Raw genomic sequence first — 21,021 nt, forward strand, 5'->3', positions numbered from 1 at the left:
CTCTAAGGACAACCACAAAGCATTCCAGAGTTATATCAAGAATCTCAATGGCAACACCCAGATCTGCTCGGAGTTGCAGCACAATGGCATGAAAATTATGGAACCAAATCATATCGCCAACATCCTGGCTGATAGGTTCAGTGCTACCTTTACCCCTCCCGCACCCCCTAAAGGGTCCATAGCCATACCAGAAGAATGCAGTGCCCCTGCAATGACAACTGAGCAGGTAAAAAATACACTCTCCAAAGTCAAGAACACTGCATCCATGGGACCTGACAACATCCCAGGCTGCATTCTACATGAACTTCAGAATTAACTGCCCCCCCCCCCCCCACACCTAAGCACCATGTTCAATCATAGCCTACCAACAGGCTTTGTACCCACTGAATGGGACACAACAGTTATACCACTCCACAAAGGGGGAGCCACCATGGACCCCGGGAACTATCACCCTATTAGCCTGATGAGCCTGGTTTGCAAGGCCATGGAATGTATCATCATGGAACTCATAAACAAAGACATTGGTAACCGCCAAACTCTGGACCTCACCCAGTTCGGGTTTGTGAAGGGCAGATCATGTCTCCTGAACCTGACTGACTTCTTTGAAACAGTCACCAAAGCCATAGACGAGGGTAAGGCAGTTCACACAGCCTATCTTGACCTTGCCAAGGCTTTCGACACCATCCCCCATTCTGGAATCATAGATAAACTCAAACTGGGTATAAATCCATATGTCACAAGATGGGTTGCCAACTGGCTCACTGACAGAACTCACACTGTAAAAACTGCAGATTCCAAATCTGACTTCAAACCTGTGACAAGTGGAGTACCACAGGGTCAGTCTTGGGTCCTCTCCTGTTTGGGATCTACTTCTCTGAAGTACGGGCTAACACAGAGGGCCTCTGGCTGACTAAATTCACAGATGACTGCAAATTATGTGCCATAGTTGAGTCCCCAAATGACGTGGACATCCTACAGAAGGGCCTCACTGTGACTGATGCCTGGTGTCAGAGCCATGGCCTCAAGTTCAATGTCAAAAAGTGCATTGTCATCCCCTTTGGTAAAAACTCTGTACTCATGAACTACCACATGGGTGGCAGTCCTCAATGCCTAAGGTCTGATAAGAGACCTTGGGACTCAGGTGGACAGTAGTCTCTCCTTTGATAATCACATTGCCACAGTACTCAAGAAATCCTTCTATGTGGCACACCTCAAAGGGTTCTCATCCAGGAAAAAAGAGGTCATTGTTCCCCTCTACTCGGCTCTAATTAGACCCATTATTGAGTACAACGCCCCTTTTGGAATGTACCTCACAAGACATCTGCAACAGCTGGAAAGGCCACAAAAATATCTCACAAAGAGGATTACACGATACAAACAGATGCCCTACATTGACCGTTACAAAAACTTCAGCTTTACTCCATAGCATATCGCCTACTCCGAGGTGATCTCTGCCCAACATACAAAGCTATGTCAAAACCCAGAGCTACTGGACATGCTACACCTAAAGAAATCGCAATCCCTATGAGCTACACGCTCTAGGGACCTAAACCTTGTCACCACAATAAACAGAACATGCTGGAGTGATAGATTCCTGTCCCAGAGACTTCCCATACTCTGGAACAAACTACCTATGTCAAGCAGAGTTCCTCACTAGCACTCTTCAAGAAAAATCTTGAGTGGATTGGAATAAGGAAATTCACCCCGGGGATCACTTCAGTGCCCCTGCTCAACAGGGACACAGGAAAATAACCTTCTTTGGAGGCGCAAGCCAGGGAACCTTGTTGGCTAGGCTTACACATAGGCCCTTGGACCAACAGCCTCGTACCTACCTATGAACCTATGAAAAAATATATATTAGGAATTGTCTGTTTGTTTTAGTGTAGTTTTGGTCATTGTAGCTTTAATTAAGTTCACACACTGAAAAAAGTCATCTTACTAGTTTTTTAAATGCTGATAAAATACTATTGATGTTAGATTTTTGTGGTGTGAGATCATGCCTGCTTAAGTCACTAAATAAATGCCCATTTTTTGAAGACAAATAGCCTCTAAAGGTACGATACAAATACTTTAGTTACATTTTATAATTTTATGCCATTGCCAAATATGCTGACCTTGGGAGGTTAACAATGTATAAAAGACTGTTTCAGTGTTTCTTGGAGTTGACATCTAGACTTAGTCCACACAGATAGTGATTAATATTACAGCTTTAACTGTTTTAGTCTGTGTGCTGCTATTTTTTTTTTTTGTCTTTTTTGAACTAGTTGTCTCATGACTGTGAGGGGCCATATTTCAGACAGCTGTCAGGGGTGGCTCAAGGATTTTTTTTTGTATTTTCTCCCTTGCTCTCTCTGAGCATACCCAGAGAGTTGTACAGGGAGAGGATGTGCAATAGGTCAACTCTGGAAGGCTTACCCTCACAGCATAAATAATAGTTTCCATCATCTTCAGCAGGGAAATCACACTGGCCAGTGTGCCTCTAACTCTATGCAATCTGCCCTCTCTCCCCTGGAGACATAAGCAGGCCACAACTGTTTGCTTTTCCCCTCTGTCATACCCTAGTGACAGGGCTGCTAATTGAAGCCAGTATCCTGGTCCCACTGAAGGTTGCATCTGACTGTGCCACAGAGCTGGGCTACCACTAATAATTCTTGATTATTTCAATAAGAAGCTTCTTGGTGGTCAAATCCTAGCAGAACTTATTCTTCTACAAATAGAGGAAGAACCCATCCTCCCACATCTTAGGTCAGGAAAATACTCCATACTAGGTCTAGTCATAAGTAATTTCCTCCTTCTCCAAAGTATTTTCTCCCAACTGAACTAACCACTACTCCATTTCCTTTAGTGTCGGTCTCTCCACTCAAAAGCAACCACCCACAAAAATCTTATTCTGGGGAAAATAACAAAATAGAATTTGTCTGTAAACCTACATTTACTGTCTCCATTATTTAGTTGCCAAGATCCAGATTCAGCCATTCAATTAAACCTTCAGAATACATACTTTCCAATAACGATGCTCCTGAAACCATAATGTAACCATTAGGTAACCCCAGAACAGAAAGCTGCGCTTAAATACAGACATGAGCCTTGGGCCAAATGGAAGCAATCCAATCTACCTTCTGATCATGGAAGAATTACAACACTACATAACCAGACTCTAAGATGACACAAGGGCCATAGCCATCAGACCACAACAAACCCACAAACTCTCAAATGCAAAAGAATTCTGGAAGTAAACCTTGTTACAGGACATCTTAAGAAATCAACTGATATTCACCATCCCTTATTAAAACAACCATCTTTTCCTTCAACACCACATGCCTATATGTTAACCAGACAGGCCCACTGGACACACAGTCCCTTCTCAGGTGCAGTCTAGGAGCGATATCTGGTTAAATGACTTACTTAAGGTCACAGCAGGCAAATGAGGGCTGTGGGAATCAAACCCTGTAGCACAGGAATAATTTTAATGAATTTTCTAACACAACTATGTCTTAATCTACCCCATCAAAATACTCCGTTATGCCCAGAGGTATGTTATGCCCCCAAGTACCTAGTCTGACACAACCAGCTAACCCTCAAATTAATTTTCAGCCTAGGTCCTGCAGTTAGTCCCTCTGCACCCTCCCCCAATGCCTCCTACTACCCTATAAATATATCCCACTATCCCTGACGCCATCTTTCTTTCCCCTCTCTACCTTGGCTGCTGTGCGTTCTATACCTGGTGCTAAAACGCCTGTTGAAAGTAAGCGTTTTTTTATTCTTGTTTTATTTATTGTACAAGAACTGTAAAACGTATATATCCTAATATAACAGTACCCCTATTTCTGTATAATATGGTTATGCTGGTGTGCATTGAGTTAAGTTTGTTCCTGTTTCCCTAAACGCAACCTAGGATTATGCACGTGTTCCCAGCAACTAGCTTTGCTTGTTATGCCTACTTTTCTGTTAAGAAACGGTCATAATATTATAATATTGCGTGTATAGAATGTTATACTGGCATTTAACTAAGATTTGTCATACTGCCTGCTCCTATTTTGTGGTACGAGTGCAATGACTTTGGATATAATGTGTTACGCTTCATTTCCTGTATTGTAGGCATGTGTACTTAGATGAAAGGTCAGCGTTTTTTGCTCTGACAAGTTTTTTCTTTCTTGTTTTGTGGTTACTAACAAATTATTTATACTCGATGTGACAAATACAGTTTTCCTAATATAATTCAAAGTGGAAGTTAACGATTCAGCATAGATTTTAATTATCCTACTCTACCGTGTACTTCTGCAGCTATCGCTGCCACCCAATTAGAAAAGCTAGGATATTTTCATTTTAAACTCATTGCTGGAACATCGGTAATATTACCTCACCTGTTTGCTACAATTTGTAGCGACCTCACCCTCCAAGCGCCTATCGGACAGCATTTCCGTACTACGGTGATATCACATCACCTGTATGCTCAGCTGTGAAGCGCTCTCACCCCACCATCGCCTCATTAGGTGTCCTAACATTATAAGCTTTTCAAATTCTACCTAGTGTACATTCCCTAGGATTTTTCATTGTTGTTGATGTCTAAACCTTGGTAACATTACCCTCACTTGTAAGAGATACTGTGTAGGGCTCTCATTTCCCCAGCGCTTCACTATGCGATTTATCGCTACAAGTGACTCACAAAGTCCTAACTTACCAGTGGTTCCCATCAGTGCTGCCTTACATCTAGCACCACAGTAACAGTCTTTCTGCTAGTACCTTACTGCAGTATAGACGGGGAATACATACATAAGGGAGCACTACATTTATTTTCAATAGCCATTTACAGCTATTTTTTGGATAGGCATTTTGTTATTAATATCAACATCTAGAGCAAGAAATTAATCAATGCTAAGTAAGGACTCTCTAACTAATTGCTTCCGGTTAGAAGTAATACCTGAGCTTGGTGTACTACTGACTACTCTCACATCACAAGTTAGATGTATAATTGATAGCATAAGTATCTATTTTGTGTTACTTATATCCATGTGTTAACATTCCTAGGAAGAATACATTTTTTAGCTGTTCTTTCTGACATATAACATTATATATAAATGCTATTATCTCGATGTTATTTAGTAAATTGAATGATTTATTTTGAATGTATAACCTCCATTTATTACCACGGTTTACCTTACCATCTTCCTTCTGTATCTACCCTTTTATTAGCTTTACTAAGTGGAGCCTATAAACATCACTCTAACTGCCTACAACCCTCCCGGAGGACCAGAATTGTTTTATCTACCAAGATACAACCCTCCAACCTTCTTGGAAACATACCCAATAAGACAGTGAAAGTACGTGCTACTCTAATACGTTTCACTCTAAAGGATTAAGAATTGTGTATGTTAACCTAGCTACCTACATAGGACTGCCTGCAGCCAATACCCCCTACCCCCACTACCAAACTAGTGGAGTCTCCCCTCCTACATCTTTCTCAACAGTTCCCCTTGAGGTTTTAATACATTATTTCCCTCCCCATCCCTTTTTTCTTTATCACCCCCCTTTCTCTAGCCACTGTCTTAGCTATAATTTATCTGGCCACTAGGTCAAACCCTTCTACTGCCTTTTTGCTCACACCTCTCAAATACCTATAAAAGTGTCTTGGTAGGCTTTTCTTTTTTCCAGACTGTTTGTCTTTCACCCTCCCCTCCCAGACTGTGTTACATATACTACTACCTTATACTTCTACTCCAACTCTGTATACCTCCCTAAGTTGAAACTCTCTTTACCTTATATACACTACCTGTGCTTACTTACCTGCTGTTTCCTTCTCTCTATAGATTGTTTTCAGCAACACACCACTCTCTTGTGTCTTCCCGCTCCGTTCGCCCTTTGGGCTCACTCCGCTCCCCTACCCTGCCCCCAAATCCCACCCGCCCCTACCATCTCTACATTTATACCCTCATAGACACACCCTTTACATTTCTCTAACCACTAAGGAGAACATTGACAGCCACACCCTCTTTCTCTCCACTCCCCTCCAGTATAAATCCCTCCTACTCTCACCTGCCTAATCTCTTCTAAACAACATAACCCAACTCTTCTCATTCCATACCTTACAGTCCCTTTCTATCATGTATTACCAGAATCCTACCTTACTACTACCAACTCTCCTTACTATGCTCACCTCTACCTATCTTTTAACCTCATATGCACAACCCCTTCATTATAATCTTACCATCCCTAACAAACAAACAATAACTTCCCCCCTAGCCCTACCCACAAGCTATCTCTATACTATCTACAAAACCAGCTACCTTCAAGCCAAATATCATTGTCTTGCTCATATCAAATACTCTATACTTATCCACAAAAGACAACTCGACTACTATTGTAAATCTCCACAATACTACAACCTTACAGTACTCCATTCATTAGTAGATGGGGACATCCACCCCAACCCCGGCCCCAACCCTTCTCCTACATCCCCTAACTATTACCAATACAAAACAAACCCATCACCTTTACACATGCCCTATAAATCACTCTCAATAGCCCATCTAAATATACGTAGCATTTGCAACAAAATACCACTACTTCATGCTCTTCTTGAAGTTCAGCAGTTTGACATCCTCTGCTTAACAGAAACATGGCTCAAACCCACAATAAAAGATAATGAAATTCTACCCCAGGCTACAGTATCCTTAGACAAGACCGCCTAAATAAAAAGGTGGAGGTGTTGCAATTCTCTATAAGGAAGGACTTCAAATTAGCAAAACTAGTCATAACTTACCATCTAACAACAATGCAGAAATAATTATCTCTAAACTGCAGCTGAACCTTCATAAAACAATAAATATTATATGCACATATATTCCCCCAGGTAATAATGCTACTACACTAGAAGACATATTAAACTGGCTTTCCTTAAATCTCCAACAAGAAACAATACTATTAGGAGACATTAATATTGACTGGAATTCATGTATACAAACAAACCCATCCACCCTTATCAACCTGCATGGCTTCTCTCAAACCATTAACTCCTCAACAAGAATAAATAAGCTTAATAATAAAGAAAGCATCCTTGACTGGATACTTATAAATAGTCCACAACAAAACTACACTTCAGGAATCCTCCCAGATGACCTTAGTGACCACTCTCTAACATATATTATCAGACATAAAAGTAATTGTACTATCACTATCCCTACATCAGTCAGATCATCTCGCAGCAAAAAACATTTTGACCCCAAATTGTTTCAAACTGAACTTAAGCAATGCAATTGGTCACCTCTTAGGTCTCTCCCTATTAATGAAGCAGTTAATTACTTTTTAATACCACCTTCCTGGCAATCCTGGAACATCATGCTCCAATACGATCCATTAGAATGAAAACGAAATCAGCCCCATAGCTCTCAAAAAATACTAGGAAGCTAATCCTTAGTAGAAATAAAACCTGGGCAAAATGGCGTAACACAAAAAACCTAACTGACCACCAATCTTTTAGACAGCAAAGAAATATGACAAAAAAAGCTATTCTACAAGATAAAAAGAACTTTTATACTCAATTGCAACAATCATCCCCTCACCTATCTCAAAAATTCTGGTCTTCTATCAACACACTAATATCCCCTGGAAAAGTAGCTACACCTAATCCTTCAGGTTCTAATCCTGATTGCCCAAGGCAAACAGCTAATAACTTCAATACTTTCTTTACTTCTGCTATACTTAATCTAGCTAATCAACAAAACCCTGATACCTCCAAACTTCCCACTCCTACCTCCACTCCCCCCCCCCTTTCCACCTCAAACCTATATCCACTTCATATATCTCTGCCCTGTTACAGAAATTAAAACCTTCCACCCCCTCAGCTGATAAACTACCAGCTGAATACCTGCAAATTGGTGCAAAAGCCATTGCCTACCCCATCTCCATATTGATTAATAGAACCATAGAAGAAGGCACTATTCCATCACTCTGGAAAATCTCACACATCATTCCTCTTTTCAAAGGTGGAGACTCCATTGAGTTTTCCAACTTCCGCCCCATAGCATTACTATCTCCACTTGCAAAAATTATGGAGAAATGCATACACAAACAATTACTTACCCATCTACTTTGTCACAATCTTCTAGCTGACTGCCAACATGGTTTTAGGCCATTCCATAGTACTACCACAGCCTTACTATCCTTTACTGACTGTATCAATAATAACCGCAACAAAAATATTCTTTCCTCAGCATTTTTCGTAGACCTGTCCAAAGCCTTTAACATGGTCAACCATCAACTTCTAATCCACCGATTGAAGTCCCTCTCTCTTGACCACCTAGCTATAAACTGGTTCACATCCTATCTGGAAAACCGAAAACAAGCTGTTCTTTGGAATAACCAACTTTCTGACCTCCTCCCCACCTCTATAGGTGTCCCTCAAGGCTCTATCTTAGGCCCTCTACTGTTTTCCATTTTCATAAATGACCTTCACCTAGCTACCCCAGATACAACTTGCATTCAATATGCAGACGACACTACCATCATTTGCTCTGGTTCCAACCAAACTGAACTTCATTTCCTCACACAAGAAGCCTTCACCACTATAGAGCAATGGTTCTCTAACCACTGTCTTCTCCTTAACCCAAATAAAACTAAACTTCTGCTTTTTGCACCCTCCCACTTATCTCCCTCCTTTAATTTCTCACTCTCATCTAATAATGGTACGCTAATCTCTCCTGATCTCAGCACCAAACTCTTAGGAATTACAATTGATAACCAACTAAAATTTGACTCTCACATAAACTCCACCATAAAATCCACTAACAAAAAACTAGGATCTCTCTATAGAATCAAATCTTTTCTGACTCCTGAAGCCAGAACCATTATAGCTAGAACTCACTTAATCTCTACCTTATTATATGCCTCCCCCATATACACTAATCTTTCTAAACATAATCTTAACAAACTAGCTACAGCATTTAACCACATTGCCAGATTTGCCACAAACTCTCCATACAGGACTCATCACTGTCTCAATCTCAAAAAACTAGGCTGGCTGGAATTACCTCACCTGATACAATTCTACCAACTTACAATGGCCCATAAGGCCCTATACCACCCTGACAACACTCCAATGCTCTCCTCCCTCATTAAATCATACAATAATCTGGGGAAACTGCGCTCCTCTAACAGAATGCTGATTCATACTTCCTTTTCAAATAACGTAGCTGGTGACACTATATTTTCTAATTCTGTTGGCAAAATATGGAATCTACTACCACAAAACCTTACTACCATAACATCACTCCCACTATTCAAAACTAACTTAAAACTATTTCTCACTAACCGCTGGCTATGCTCCTGCAATAAGCCTGACTAAACAGCTTATTTGACTCTTTAAGCTAACCTTCTCTGCTTATTTTCCTAACTCTGTCTCTCCAGAGTATTTATTCACCATGTCTGAGTGCATTAGGCATTTTTTCCTTTTCTTACATACTTTTTTTCTGGTCTCATAAATTACTACCCATCTGCTTTCTCTAACTTTACTTTTTTAGCCCTCTTCAATGTCATTTGTTATTTTCTGCATGATCATAGTGTGTTTTTTATTATTATTATTTAGTATGAGCTTTTAATATTATTATTACCACTTAGATGAATAGCTTTTAGTAGTATGTTAGTGGAGCTTTTCTCCTCGGGCCTCCACTGAAAATGGACATGTATCCAGCTGGACTAGCCCGGTCAACAAATGTAAAATAAAAAAATAAAATAAAATTTTACTATTTTAGTTTCCTTATATAAATTAGAAAGAAAATTAGGACCTCTTATTCAAAATTTCACATATAACAACCCACATGTAAATGATAATTTTCAAGCCTGTTTCCTCTCTCCCTTTTGTAGACCTCCTTATCACACTTTTAACACCTCTTAAACAAAATATTGTAACCTTTATTTTGCAGTATGCAATAGTAAAGCTTCTGTCAAAATTCTTCTGCCATCTCTTACATCCATCTGATTTCAGTTCTTTAGATTTTAGGAAAATGTCAGCAAAAGTAGCCCATTCTCAACTGCCCAATTATATCCAGAAATGCCATCTCTTTTCCGGACACCAGAATGGTTTCTCTAATGGAGGAAGCACTAGGACTGCCATCTGGATTCTTACCAATGACATCTTGATTAATATAGATGAAGACAAATTGAGCATTGTGGCATTTGTAGACTTCAAAAGGATAGCTTAATTGGTGGATCTCAACCAGTGTGCAATGTTGCCTTAGCTATAAGCATTAAATGGCAAAGCAGACTAGTAGGGTTTATCATTTAAAGTTCTCTGAGATTTTAGCCCACATTTCACTGTGTATTTGATCCAATATTAACTTAAGTGATTGTTTGGAAATGATACCTTTAGATTTGGGCAAAACTATGGCTGGCATGTGTTGAGACTAGGAAGATGTTCAAAGGCAGATGGCTGATGTAACACCTTCTTGTAACGATGATGGTAGCTATTGGCAAGTGATGAAGCTCTGGAACTTGGAGATTGATGGGACTATGTAAACATTAATACAAAAAAAATTAAAAGTGAAGTTTTGACTGTTTCAGGGATATGTAAAGCAATCTGAACCCTCTAGTGATGACTTTGCTGAGTTTCTGAAACAACAGTATGACACTATTGTCTCTGAAGCAGTGAATAGCAGGTGTACAAAAGAAAAATTGAGACAGTGGAATTAAGCAGTCAAATTATTTATATAGAAAAAAGTTTGTTAATTTGAAAGACTATCCAAAGTGGTAGTGTAGTGGTAAGCATAGCAGCCAATTCAAGAAGTCGTCACATTTAGACAGTCATACAGATGATGCAGTAGGCATAATGGCCAAGATCTTCACCTTATAAACACAAGGTACGGGATTTGATTCTGACCTCAAGTGTCTAGCTAAGCTAGGCTTAAAATGATCTTTCAGTGCAGTTAGCCCATTATTCACTTATGCTCCTATAAAGAAGGTGCACTCTAAGATTGAGTGGAGTGTTAGAAGGAGAAGATGGTTGAGTATCTTGAATTTGAGAAAATCAGGATAGCACAATGGACTGGTTTCTCTAACAGGTCATTGAGAATAAGTTACCATTGGCAGACAGAATTAATGGTCATTGCAAAGTGATTTTGGTACAATCTGTGACCTGATATGAGAAGGAACATATAGATGTCACAGTTGTGGCACCCAGAGAAATGGAATATGGTGGAAGTAGATCAGCAATGGCGGACCATTATTTCTTAGAGACTTCTTTGCAGCAAAGGATGTAGTTTCTGGAACCAAAAAAAAAGAGTGCTGATGACAAAGAATTTGGCATGTCCATTAGTACTTGAAGTGTTTTTCCTACATGGCTGCAAACATTTGCCTCTACTCAGTCAGTTATGGATATTTTGCAGAGCTTGCCTCCAATGAAAGCCTATGTATGTGAGGAAACTTTAGTGAAGGAGCCAGGAAAACATAACTAATGTCCTGAAACCACTGAAGTGAAGGAAACGGAATGAGAGGATTAAGAGGATGATAGGACTATGGTTATATGTTGTTTGGGGAAGCACACTGAAAAGTTAACATTACCTAGGCTGCATGAATGAATTTAGAATCAGGAAGTTTGTTAATATTACCCTGTTTTTCCAAATCTGAGACAGACAATGAGAAGTGCTTTTAGACTAGGTTCATAGATTAGTACTAACTGCCCTTTTGGGTCATTTGAAGCCTAGCCAGCTACCCCATGTGAGAATCAAACCCTGCACCTTGTGTCTTTAAGGTAAACACCTTAACCATTATGTCATCCTCTCACCACTTTTGAGACCGGTAGGTGTGTGAATTTTGTTCTGTTGCTCAATTTATAACATGGCACCCAGCTGATGGGAAAATTAGGGTTTTTTCCTGACTTGAGTTTTGTTAGAGGCATTATTTCAAATGTTTGTAGATTTATTTGAGCAAAGCACTTGTGTGACTGACAATTCTCTGAATGGAATAGCAAATGTAAAGGAAATGTATATATTCTACATGAATTAATCTTCCTTATCATTCTAGAAGTTTTGTTGTTGCTAAGATATGCTAATTAATAAGCACAGTGTTTAAATGCATACATAGATTGGTATGACTAAAAGATGTGTGGCTTTTAATGTTGTGCAAAATTTATAAGGATATTTGAAGCTCTGATATGCAGATGTGTTTAGTTATCAAGTATGGAGACAAAAGGTGTTGTGCTAATATGCACCATGAATCAAATTAGCATTAGCATAATGGCTTTATGTTAATTTTTCATGCAAAATGTTCATGTTTACATACGAGACATTTGTGATTGATATTTTTCTGTAGGTTGGAATGTACAGAGTGTATTTCTTGAATGCAGCTATGCCTGCCTGGTAAACATGGATGAGAACCTAACTTGACTGTAGTTATTTTTCTTGCAAGGTTCTCTATTGCCTGCTGACTCTCCTTGTACTATCGAGACCATTTGTTAGCGAGAACCCTTCCGGGTCAGTTTAGTCCCTATCAAGTGAGAGCAGACTGCAGAGGCATCACTGGGGCAGTCACTAAGGTTTTTCTTTTTGTGACCAGCACCTCACTTCACATGGACTTTTTTTTGCCTTCTCCTGACATCTGTAGTTCACACAAACATGCCTAAAAAGAATACTGTCACCTGCTTGGGACAGCCAAGCACATAGTTACCACAGTCTATGAACTTTTCAGGATTTTTGCTTGGAAGTGTTTGCATATGTAATTTTATACCCTAAGCAAACTCATTTTTCCTGAGGTAGATTGCAAATGTTGGAGGTATGATGTGAAGAGAGAGTTAATTGGGAACATATTTTTTGGGAGTGTAATGAGTTGGCAGACTTTAAAAATTCCCTGCAGACTACTCTGTCAGAAATACTGGGAAAAGAAATTGGTGTAACTTATTAAATTATTTTTTTGAGCTGTGATACAGAATCAGAATTGCCTAGGCACAGTACAGCCTTGCTGAATTTAACTCTTGTGGCTGCCAAAATGGAAATCAAAGTCTAAACCAACCATTCTAGAAATAGTGAATATAGTAAGAATAGATAATGAACTGGAAGTGGGATCTTTAGAAAAGGGTACAAACAAATTACATCGAAAAAAATGGGAACAATACATGCAGAATAATGTTTTGGAGGAGAAATGAAGTTTAAGGGAAGGCAAAAATTGAATGAGCTATGTAATGGGTGACTGACTATGACTGCACAGAAAATTATATGTGATATATAAAGTTTGCAACTGAAAATATGTTAATATGGTTTGTTTTCATTTCTGTAAATGTATGATTGCCTAGGTCATAAATGATAATTTAACATTTTTTTTAAGAGGAAAACCTCTTTCATTGAAAAAAATCAGCTAAATGGGAAATCACCATTACATCCCTCCAGGGATGGATGGGTGCCATTGTAAGCTGCTCATTCCCAAGTTTCCCCATCCAGCTCTTTCAGCACCTGGACTATTTGAACTGGGTCACAGTCAGGGCTTCATCTTTTTGTGCCACAGAGACGGGCTTTGACTGGAAATATTTGACTATAACAATGTGCTTCCAAACACTTAAGACTTAATACAATGGAACGTGTTGATGTTTCTGTTTACCATGTACTTAGGTTACTGACATGGTGACTTCCTGGTAAAACTGAGTAAGGCACTATTATATTTGAATTGAATTATCTGGATGCACTGATAGATTTACGACAAAAGTGCAGCATCGGCCCAATGGCCCCCAATTCCTGCACCCAAATGGTTCCTTCTTTCCTTTGTGGTGGAAGAGCTAGGCTTCATCCTTCCTGGTGAGAGACCCCCCCCCACCCCTATTATACTCTTACTGGCAAGCCTCATCAGGGAGTGGGTCAGGCTTCAGATTAGCCTAACCTTCCTCCTGTCAGCTTGCTTGTTGCACACAATGCTACTTCTAGGAGGTGCATGCAAGCTATCACACATGTGGAACCCCCCTGGGTCCAGCGGTGCACCATACGAGATACATGAGCACTAGACTGTTTGCTGCAGGTGATACAAATGAACCAAACTGCTACCCTCTCTGCAGGATGGGCAAGCAGGTTTTGGCCACTGATCCCCCACCCACCCTATTACTGTGAGTCCATGCAACTAGATGAACATAGGTCATCTGGACCACAATCAGAGTTTTATCCCGGTATGCCACAGGACTGCGGATGCTGTATTTTTAAATAGTTTGGACATATTTCAGTTCTTAGAGTGTCCTTTCAACTGATATTAATCATTCATTGTTAAAGTTATATTTTCTTCGGATCTGATTAACAAATTCATTTATTTAAATAAAAATAATAGAAACTTCCAGGTCAAACTAGAACCCTTCCTCTCAAACCAAGACATCTTAATTAAAGACATTTCCTAAAGATCAAGACTCTCTCCACTACTTTTCTCTATATTCATTAACACATTTCTAACATCTCCCAAACCTTCCAACAATCTTACATGCAGATGACATGGATATTTACAGATCTCCTGCAGCAATTACAAAACTTTGAAAATGATTTTGCCCATCTGAAAACCTGACTAAATAACCTGTGTCTTATTCTTAACCACAAAACTATGTTTTTTGGGTCTGAGCAAAAAGTCATCATGCACATCAAAAAAATGGGGAATCCTAGTGAGTTCTACACAATGCTATTGAGACCACTGACCTATTCAGGTATCTGTGGATATGGCTGATGGGACCAAACAGACTTTCATCATTATTCAGAAATGACAAAAACAAAAATTAACAAATTTCTCTTCTGGGCTTGGAAAATGTTTTATTTTTAAATGCACTCTAACAGCAGTAATTGCACAGATGAAAGCCTTAATGTCTCCTAAAAACTCTAGCATTCTTTATATGTTTATAATAATGTGATTTTTTCCCCCACTTTTTTCTTCCAAACAAACTTTTATCGTACATAAATAACCAAAACAAACTTAACGACTCTTCCATACATTGAAAATGCCTCATTTCTTGCACTAGAAAGTACAGCAGCAGTTGGAAAAGGGGGTCTATTAACACAGCTGGAGTACAGCCTTCCCCTTATTGCTGCTACCTGTCAGAAAAAAAACACATTTTGCCGATGACCTCTCTTGATCCATGTCAAAAAAACACTGCTGGGTCTTTAAAAAAAAAAAAAAAAGCCTTCCTACTCAGCAAACCTATATTGTGTTATAAAATGAGTATGATGTTTTTTTTACATTATACACCTGGGCTAAGTCTGATAAAGGTCCTCGTGGATCAGTGCTCTACCACAGTTAATAAATACAAATTAAGTAAGAAGGTTCCCCTCCCCCCTTTTCTGTTACATTTCTTATGCAAACTGCATGCATTGTGTACCTACAAAGTATACCATTTTGGATACATTAACATTTCCAGATATATTAAAAAAAGTTGAGAGGAGAGCATGAAAATAAAATGAAAGCAAATAGTCAAATTTGAGGAAGCTGGCACCATTTTGTGTCATTCTGTGCCTTTCTATTGAAGATGTGCTCATACAATTATCAACAACTCCCATATTTAATTTGCAAGTAAATGTTTTTAATTTTATTTATTAAAGATGCTACCTTATTCAAAAGATGGAACAGGCAAGCGCAATCATCAGACAACAGGAGAAACCATTGAATGACTAGAATGATACTTTCATGCCTCCCACCACTCAATCTGCTCAGTGTGAGCAACAAAAATTTCAAGAATGCTGCAATATTTAAAGCATCTAATGCGCTGATGTTAAAATCTTCAGTATCCAGCTCTCCTACTTATAATTATGCGTTTCATCATTTTATTGTATTGAAATTGTTGACCACTGTAGAACACCGAAACCAGAGGACTAGACTACTTCAGACTCTGCTCATCCTACTAGTATGTTACATAAATGTCAGCAGAAATGTTAGAATAGATGTAAAAGGCACCTTTTTCTGAAGTACCTTAAGAATTCTCTCTCAAGTGCTTGTGGAACAACAGACTTCATGCCTCATCTTTTACATGACATGTGACCTGAGCTAGCACTCACATTACAGAATATTAGGTAAATAATGTGAATAGGGAGGTAGCTCTAGTTCTAAAATCAGTTTTAGAGCATCTCACAGGCATCATTGAGAAATGTGAATAAGACAGACAACCTTGTGTAAACAAATGCAGGTATGAAACAGTTTTCCACTAGAAGTGGTTATTAATTCCCATCCTGTAGACATAGGGAAACAGTATCAGACAGCATGCTGAAAACTTATATCCAGGAAGGTCTCAGGAATCAGCAGACCTAGTGGAGGTGAAGTACTGAACCTCAAAAGGAAAGTAATTCCCAGTGAAAGCCAGAACATTCTGTCAACCATGATAATGCAGTAGGACCCACAGACCACACCCTTCATCAATACCCACCAAGGAAAGCAGACCGTTAATTCCCCAAGACATCAAATGGTTGGAGATAGATTTTGGTACTGCAATCTGCGATTTTTTTTTTGTCAGCATGCTTCTGGTACAGACAGTGGAAAATGCAGGTACCAGAAGCATGCTTACAAAAAATAACTAAAAATGACAGTACCGTAAAATAATAAAAAATCTTTTCTACAAAACAAAATCAAGCTATTACTGCTAACATTTAAAAGTTAATAGCAAAGATTCAGCTAAAAAAACAGCAAATGTTTGTTTCATCAACAAATGGTGTGCCTCTTTGTCAGCATAATTCTATTCTAAATAAACATTTTATACAGATTGTTCTGGCACTATACCCCCATTACAAATGTTTTTTTCCTTTTACTGTACTTACCATCTGCAGCTGATTTGACATTTCCTGCTTTCTCCAAGTAAATGGCATATAGTTTCTCAAAAACTTCGGTCTGGTGTGAAAGTTCCTCAACAATATTTTGAACACTGTTTGCTAATTTTGTTGACGCCAACTCCTAAAAGAAAGGTATTTTGTTCAAATCCAAATATATCAAAATATGCAGTAAACTGTAAATACAAATGCTTACGCAGTATGATCACAGCAACCAGTTAACTGAAACTTTGCATTCACCCTGAATGCTTCTTAAAAAAACTCAAAGTTTTGTTTTGTAAATAAAAACAGTGTTTAATAATAATAGCACCGGCCAAACTATGTCCTTATGTCTGATGATGGATGCCAGGTCAGACACCACAGTTCAGGGACAAATCTATTCCCTTATTTTTCTGAAATTTCAAGGGCTCAGTTTACATGCTTGACAGGCATCTCATGCTATTTGGTAGCTATTCAGTAGACCCTTTTCAGTCATCAATCAATGTGGCATTTAACATGAATGCAGTAAATCTGGCAGACCACTAGGGAAACCTTGTGAGGGCTGTATGGTTCTCTTATGAGATAGAAAGAGAGAGAGAGTTGCTCTTGGGCCTTAGAATAATGATAGCCATTTTTTGTTGAAGATGGCTACTGGCAGCATGGATATTGACAGGACTTTGTCATACTGAATTAGAATTTCATCCAACAGTAACTGATGCAACAGAAGGAACGGAGCGAGAGTTGCTCTTGGGCCTTAGAATAATGATAGCCATTTTTTGTTGAAGATGGCATGTGGGAATCCATGGAGATGGCTACTGGCAGCATGGATATTGACAGGACTTTGTCATACTGAATTAGAATTTCATCCAACAGTAACTGATGCAACAGAAGGAACGGAGCCTGAACCTAGTGGTGAGCAGATTCATGTCTTTACAATGAATGTAGAGTGGCATAACACAAATAGTCAGAATGTTGAAACCAAACAAGCCCACCCCCACAAAAACAGCAAGCCCCCTGTATACCCCCAATAATTATAATATATATATATATACATATATATATATATATATATATATATATATATATGTATATATATATATATATGTGTGTGTGTGTGCGTGTGTATATGTATATCGATTTTATATATATATATATATATATATATATATATATATATATATATACATCTATATGTATATATATATATATATATATATAAACAAACTCAAGAGATCACACTACAGAGAGAAAAGCGTCAGGTTCCCCAGTCCCATTGTATCACAATCTCCTACAGTCATTACAATAATGCAGTATTTTCGACTTCAAAGTTTTGACTGTCAGTCTTGTGGCACCTGACATTCAAAACATTCGATGTACAGACATAGCTGAATGGTGACTCAGACCACACTGCTCTGGTATTCAGGGATACTTTCCTGCAAGAGACTGCTGATGGATTTAGTACTGTCAGGTGGAGGAGAAGCTTGGTTGGCACCTGTCATTCTGCCGGTGAGGAAGTGAATTAAGGAATGTGTCATGTGATACAGCTAACACAAAGATGTAACTACACACTAGGTTATCCCTTTATGATGGTGGTAAGTTTCATCACAAACTTGTTACTTCGCAGTCTGAAAGAATATAGTTTATTTGCAGGACTGGGGACTGGAAGAGGTTTTTTGGACCCTGCACAAGGTACAGCAACATTTTGTTCGCTGACTTAAATGTGTTGGATAATTCAAGCAAAGGAGCCGGAACTAAGACATTGAGCTATTTGGAAATTATTTAGGATTTGTACAAATAATCAGAGTAGCTGGAAGCTAAAGCCTACTTTTTTGTCCATTCTAATTAATTTAAAAGGCAGACAGCATTTAATAGTTGAATAATAATTCAATAAGAATTTAATATCTGAAGGTGACATCTTTTTGGCTCAAGTTAAATTTATTGTCTTTTCCCATGCAGACAGTATCTGAGACATGCTGGATGTCTAGACTGGGGGCTGAATTTGAAGTGGTGAATACTTAGTGGACAGCTGATATAGATTCCTAATCTGTTTACTTTGGTACTCAGAGAGTTATACACTACTCAGGTAAGCCCAAGGTAGGTTATCATTTTCCATTAGAGACGTAGTAAATTTCAAATGCATCCATGGTTTGGCACCTATGTATTGATCCATGTTTGAATAGGGTTAGGGATGATCTTTGTTTGACATGGATGGGAAGCCTTTTCCCGAGAAGGAGTTATCTTTGAGGCACATCTATTCCTCCAACATATCCTGTTTATGTCACAGACAAGGTTTAGTTCCTTAGAACAGGTATTATTAATGCTATTTTTTGGTGATATGCAACAAATCATCTCTGTGGGACCAGAGGATGCCTTATAGGCTAGGCATAGATTGCCTTGCAACGGTCTGTAGGAGACTGAGTACAGGGGATAGGGCTTTAAGATGGTCTGCATAGGACATGTTGTTTAATCCCTGTACTCTATTTGTAAGGAAGCTCTGTGGTCTCTGAAACAACTGCAAATGCCTGGACAGGTGCATGTTGACAAGTGCATTGTACTCTATGATTGGTCTGAGGACAGTCAAGTACAGAAAAACAATGACCGCCTTGGACCTGGATGCCATGCCCTTATTTATAAGCTGTGCAACACAGAATGATTTTCTCGCCACAGTAGACATATGGTAGTCAAAGGTCAGGTTACTGTCAACATACATTCCCAGATTCCTGACCACTGCATCTACCTTTAGATGTGTATTATCAATGTGGTAATCTCTATGCTCCCCTGGGTCCATGAAAGGCCCCACCTTATGTAGATGGATAACTATTGCAGTCCTCCATTCATTTTGCACAAAGCCTGTCTGGAGTCTATGGCAAAAGCCTGACCGGTCATGTTTCATGCTATTCAGGAGGTATTACATACTACATATTAGGGGTCTGAATGGAGAGATAAGTCAACAAGTAAAGGAGAGTAGTATTGATGAAAATGAATTCATCCTCAAGTCTTGGTGAGAACCTTCATGAGGTGTACCATGTTTTTTACAAAATCTCACCAAGATGACACTGATATATAGACTGTATTTATATAGCATATATCATGGACAGAAGTAGGTCAAAAATTATAAAAAGATAGTTAGGTGCACAAGACCCAGGATAAAAAAGTGCCCAATCCTGGTAGGCGTACTGGTGACAGGAATGGAAAAAATAACAGTGTAGAATCCAGAAAATATGGAAACATTCCTACAATGGGGCCAGGCCCAGTGGGAGGAAGCCCCCCCCCCCGCCCTGTTGTAGAAGGAAGTAGCAGTCCACAAAAATTACAAAAACTGATAGGCCAAAGAAGAGCCATAAAGACAACAGAGTGGACTATTGAGGATAAGAAAGAAATTATGTATTGTTACTATTATGCAAAAAGCCCAAAATTTCCAGACACAAGATATACAAAAAGATTAAGAGACAGATTAGAGGAATGAGAAATAGTGCCACAAAAAAAAAACTGTCAGAAGCCTCAAATAAAAATGTGTTCATTAATACAACAGATTTGTGACAAAACAGTAAATAGACCAAGAAACCTTGATCCGTTTGGAAAAAGAAGCACCTGAGGAAGTGCGAAAATATAAACAACAAAACTTAGATATTTTTGAAAAGTATAAAAAAGAAATATAGACATGGGAAAGAAAGAGAGATTTGATATGGTGCAATATTTATGCAAAGGCAAAAGCCAAATTAATCAATATAAAGAAGGCAGCCCCAAAAATGTTTGAAGAGAAATAAAGGCAAAGGCATCCAGATATGGAAAATTTCACAATAAAAACATATCACAAAGGGGAATGTAGAAAAGAAGATCAGTAAAGTAGAAGTTACAAAAAATAGAAGTTGAAGTTATGGAGTGCCTGCAAAGTGAAGGATTTGGTATAGAAGGTCTAACACAGGTTACATCACAGCATGATGGAATGAGCCCCCAGAGTAAGGAGAAACAGCAAGATCAGGAGACATCTGAAGAAGAAATATGGACATGGGAAAGAAAATAGATTTAATATGGTGTAATATCTATGCAAATGAGAAACCTAAACTAATCAATACAAAAAGATCAGCACCAAAGTTATATGAAGAGAAATACAGGCAAAGGAATCCAGACATGGAAAACTTTACAATACAAAAAATAAGAAGACAAAGAGGAAAAGTAGAAAAGGAGATTAGTAATGGAGAAATTAAAGAAATAGAAACTGAGGTTATGGAGTACCTGTGAAGTGAAGGATTCAATGTAGAAAATCCAATTCAGAAAGGACCACAAC

At 38.7% G+C, this 21,021-nt stretch overlaps 1 protein-coding gene across 6 annotated transcripts in view; it reads right to left on the bottom strand.

The window, feature by feature from the left end:
- RIPOR3 (RIPOR family member 3) overlaps positions 1-21,021 on the bottom strand; it is an 856,049-nt gene that overhangs the window by 86,982 nt on the left and 748,046 nt on the right. For all 6 annotated transcript variants that reach the window (XM_044089954.1, XM_044089953.1, XM_044089949.1 and 3 more), the window contains one exon: positions 16,746-16,878. In XM_044089954.1, coding sequence (XP_043945889.1) covers positions 16,746-16,878 — 133 coding nt within the window. The remainder of the gene's footprint in view (positions 1-16,745; positions 16,879-21,021) is intronic.

Source organism: Protopterus annectens, chromosome 12.part0, assembly GCF_019279795.1.
Source record: "Protopterus annectens isolate FY-2018-M chromosome 12.part0, PAN1.0, whole genome shotgun sequence".
Classification (NCBI taxonomy): Eukaryota; Metazoa; Chordata; order Ceratodontiformes; family Protopteridae; genus Protopterus; species Protopterus annectens.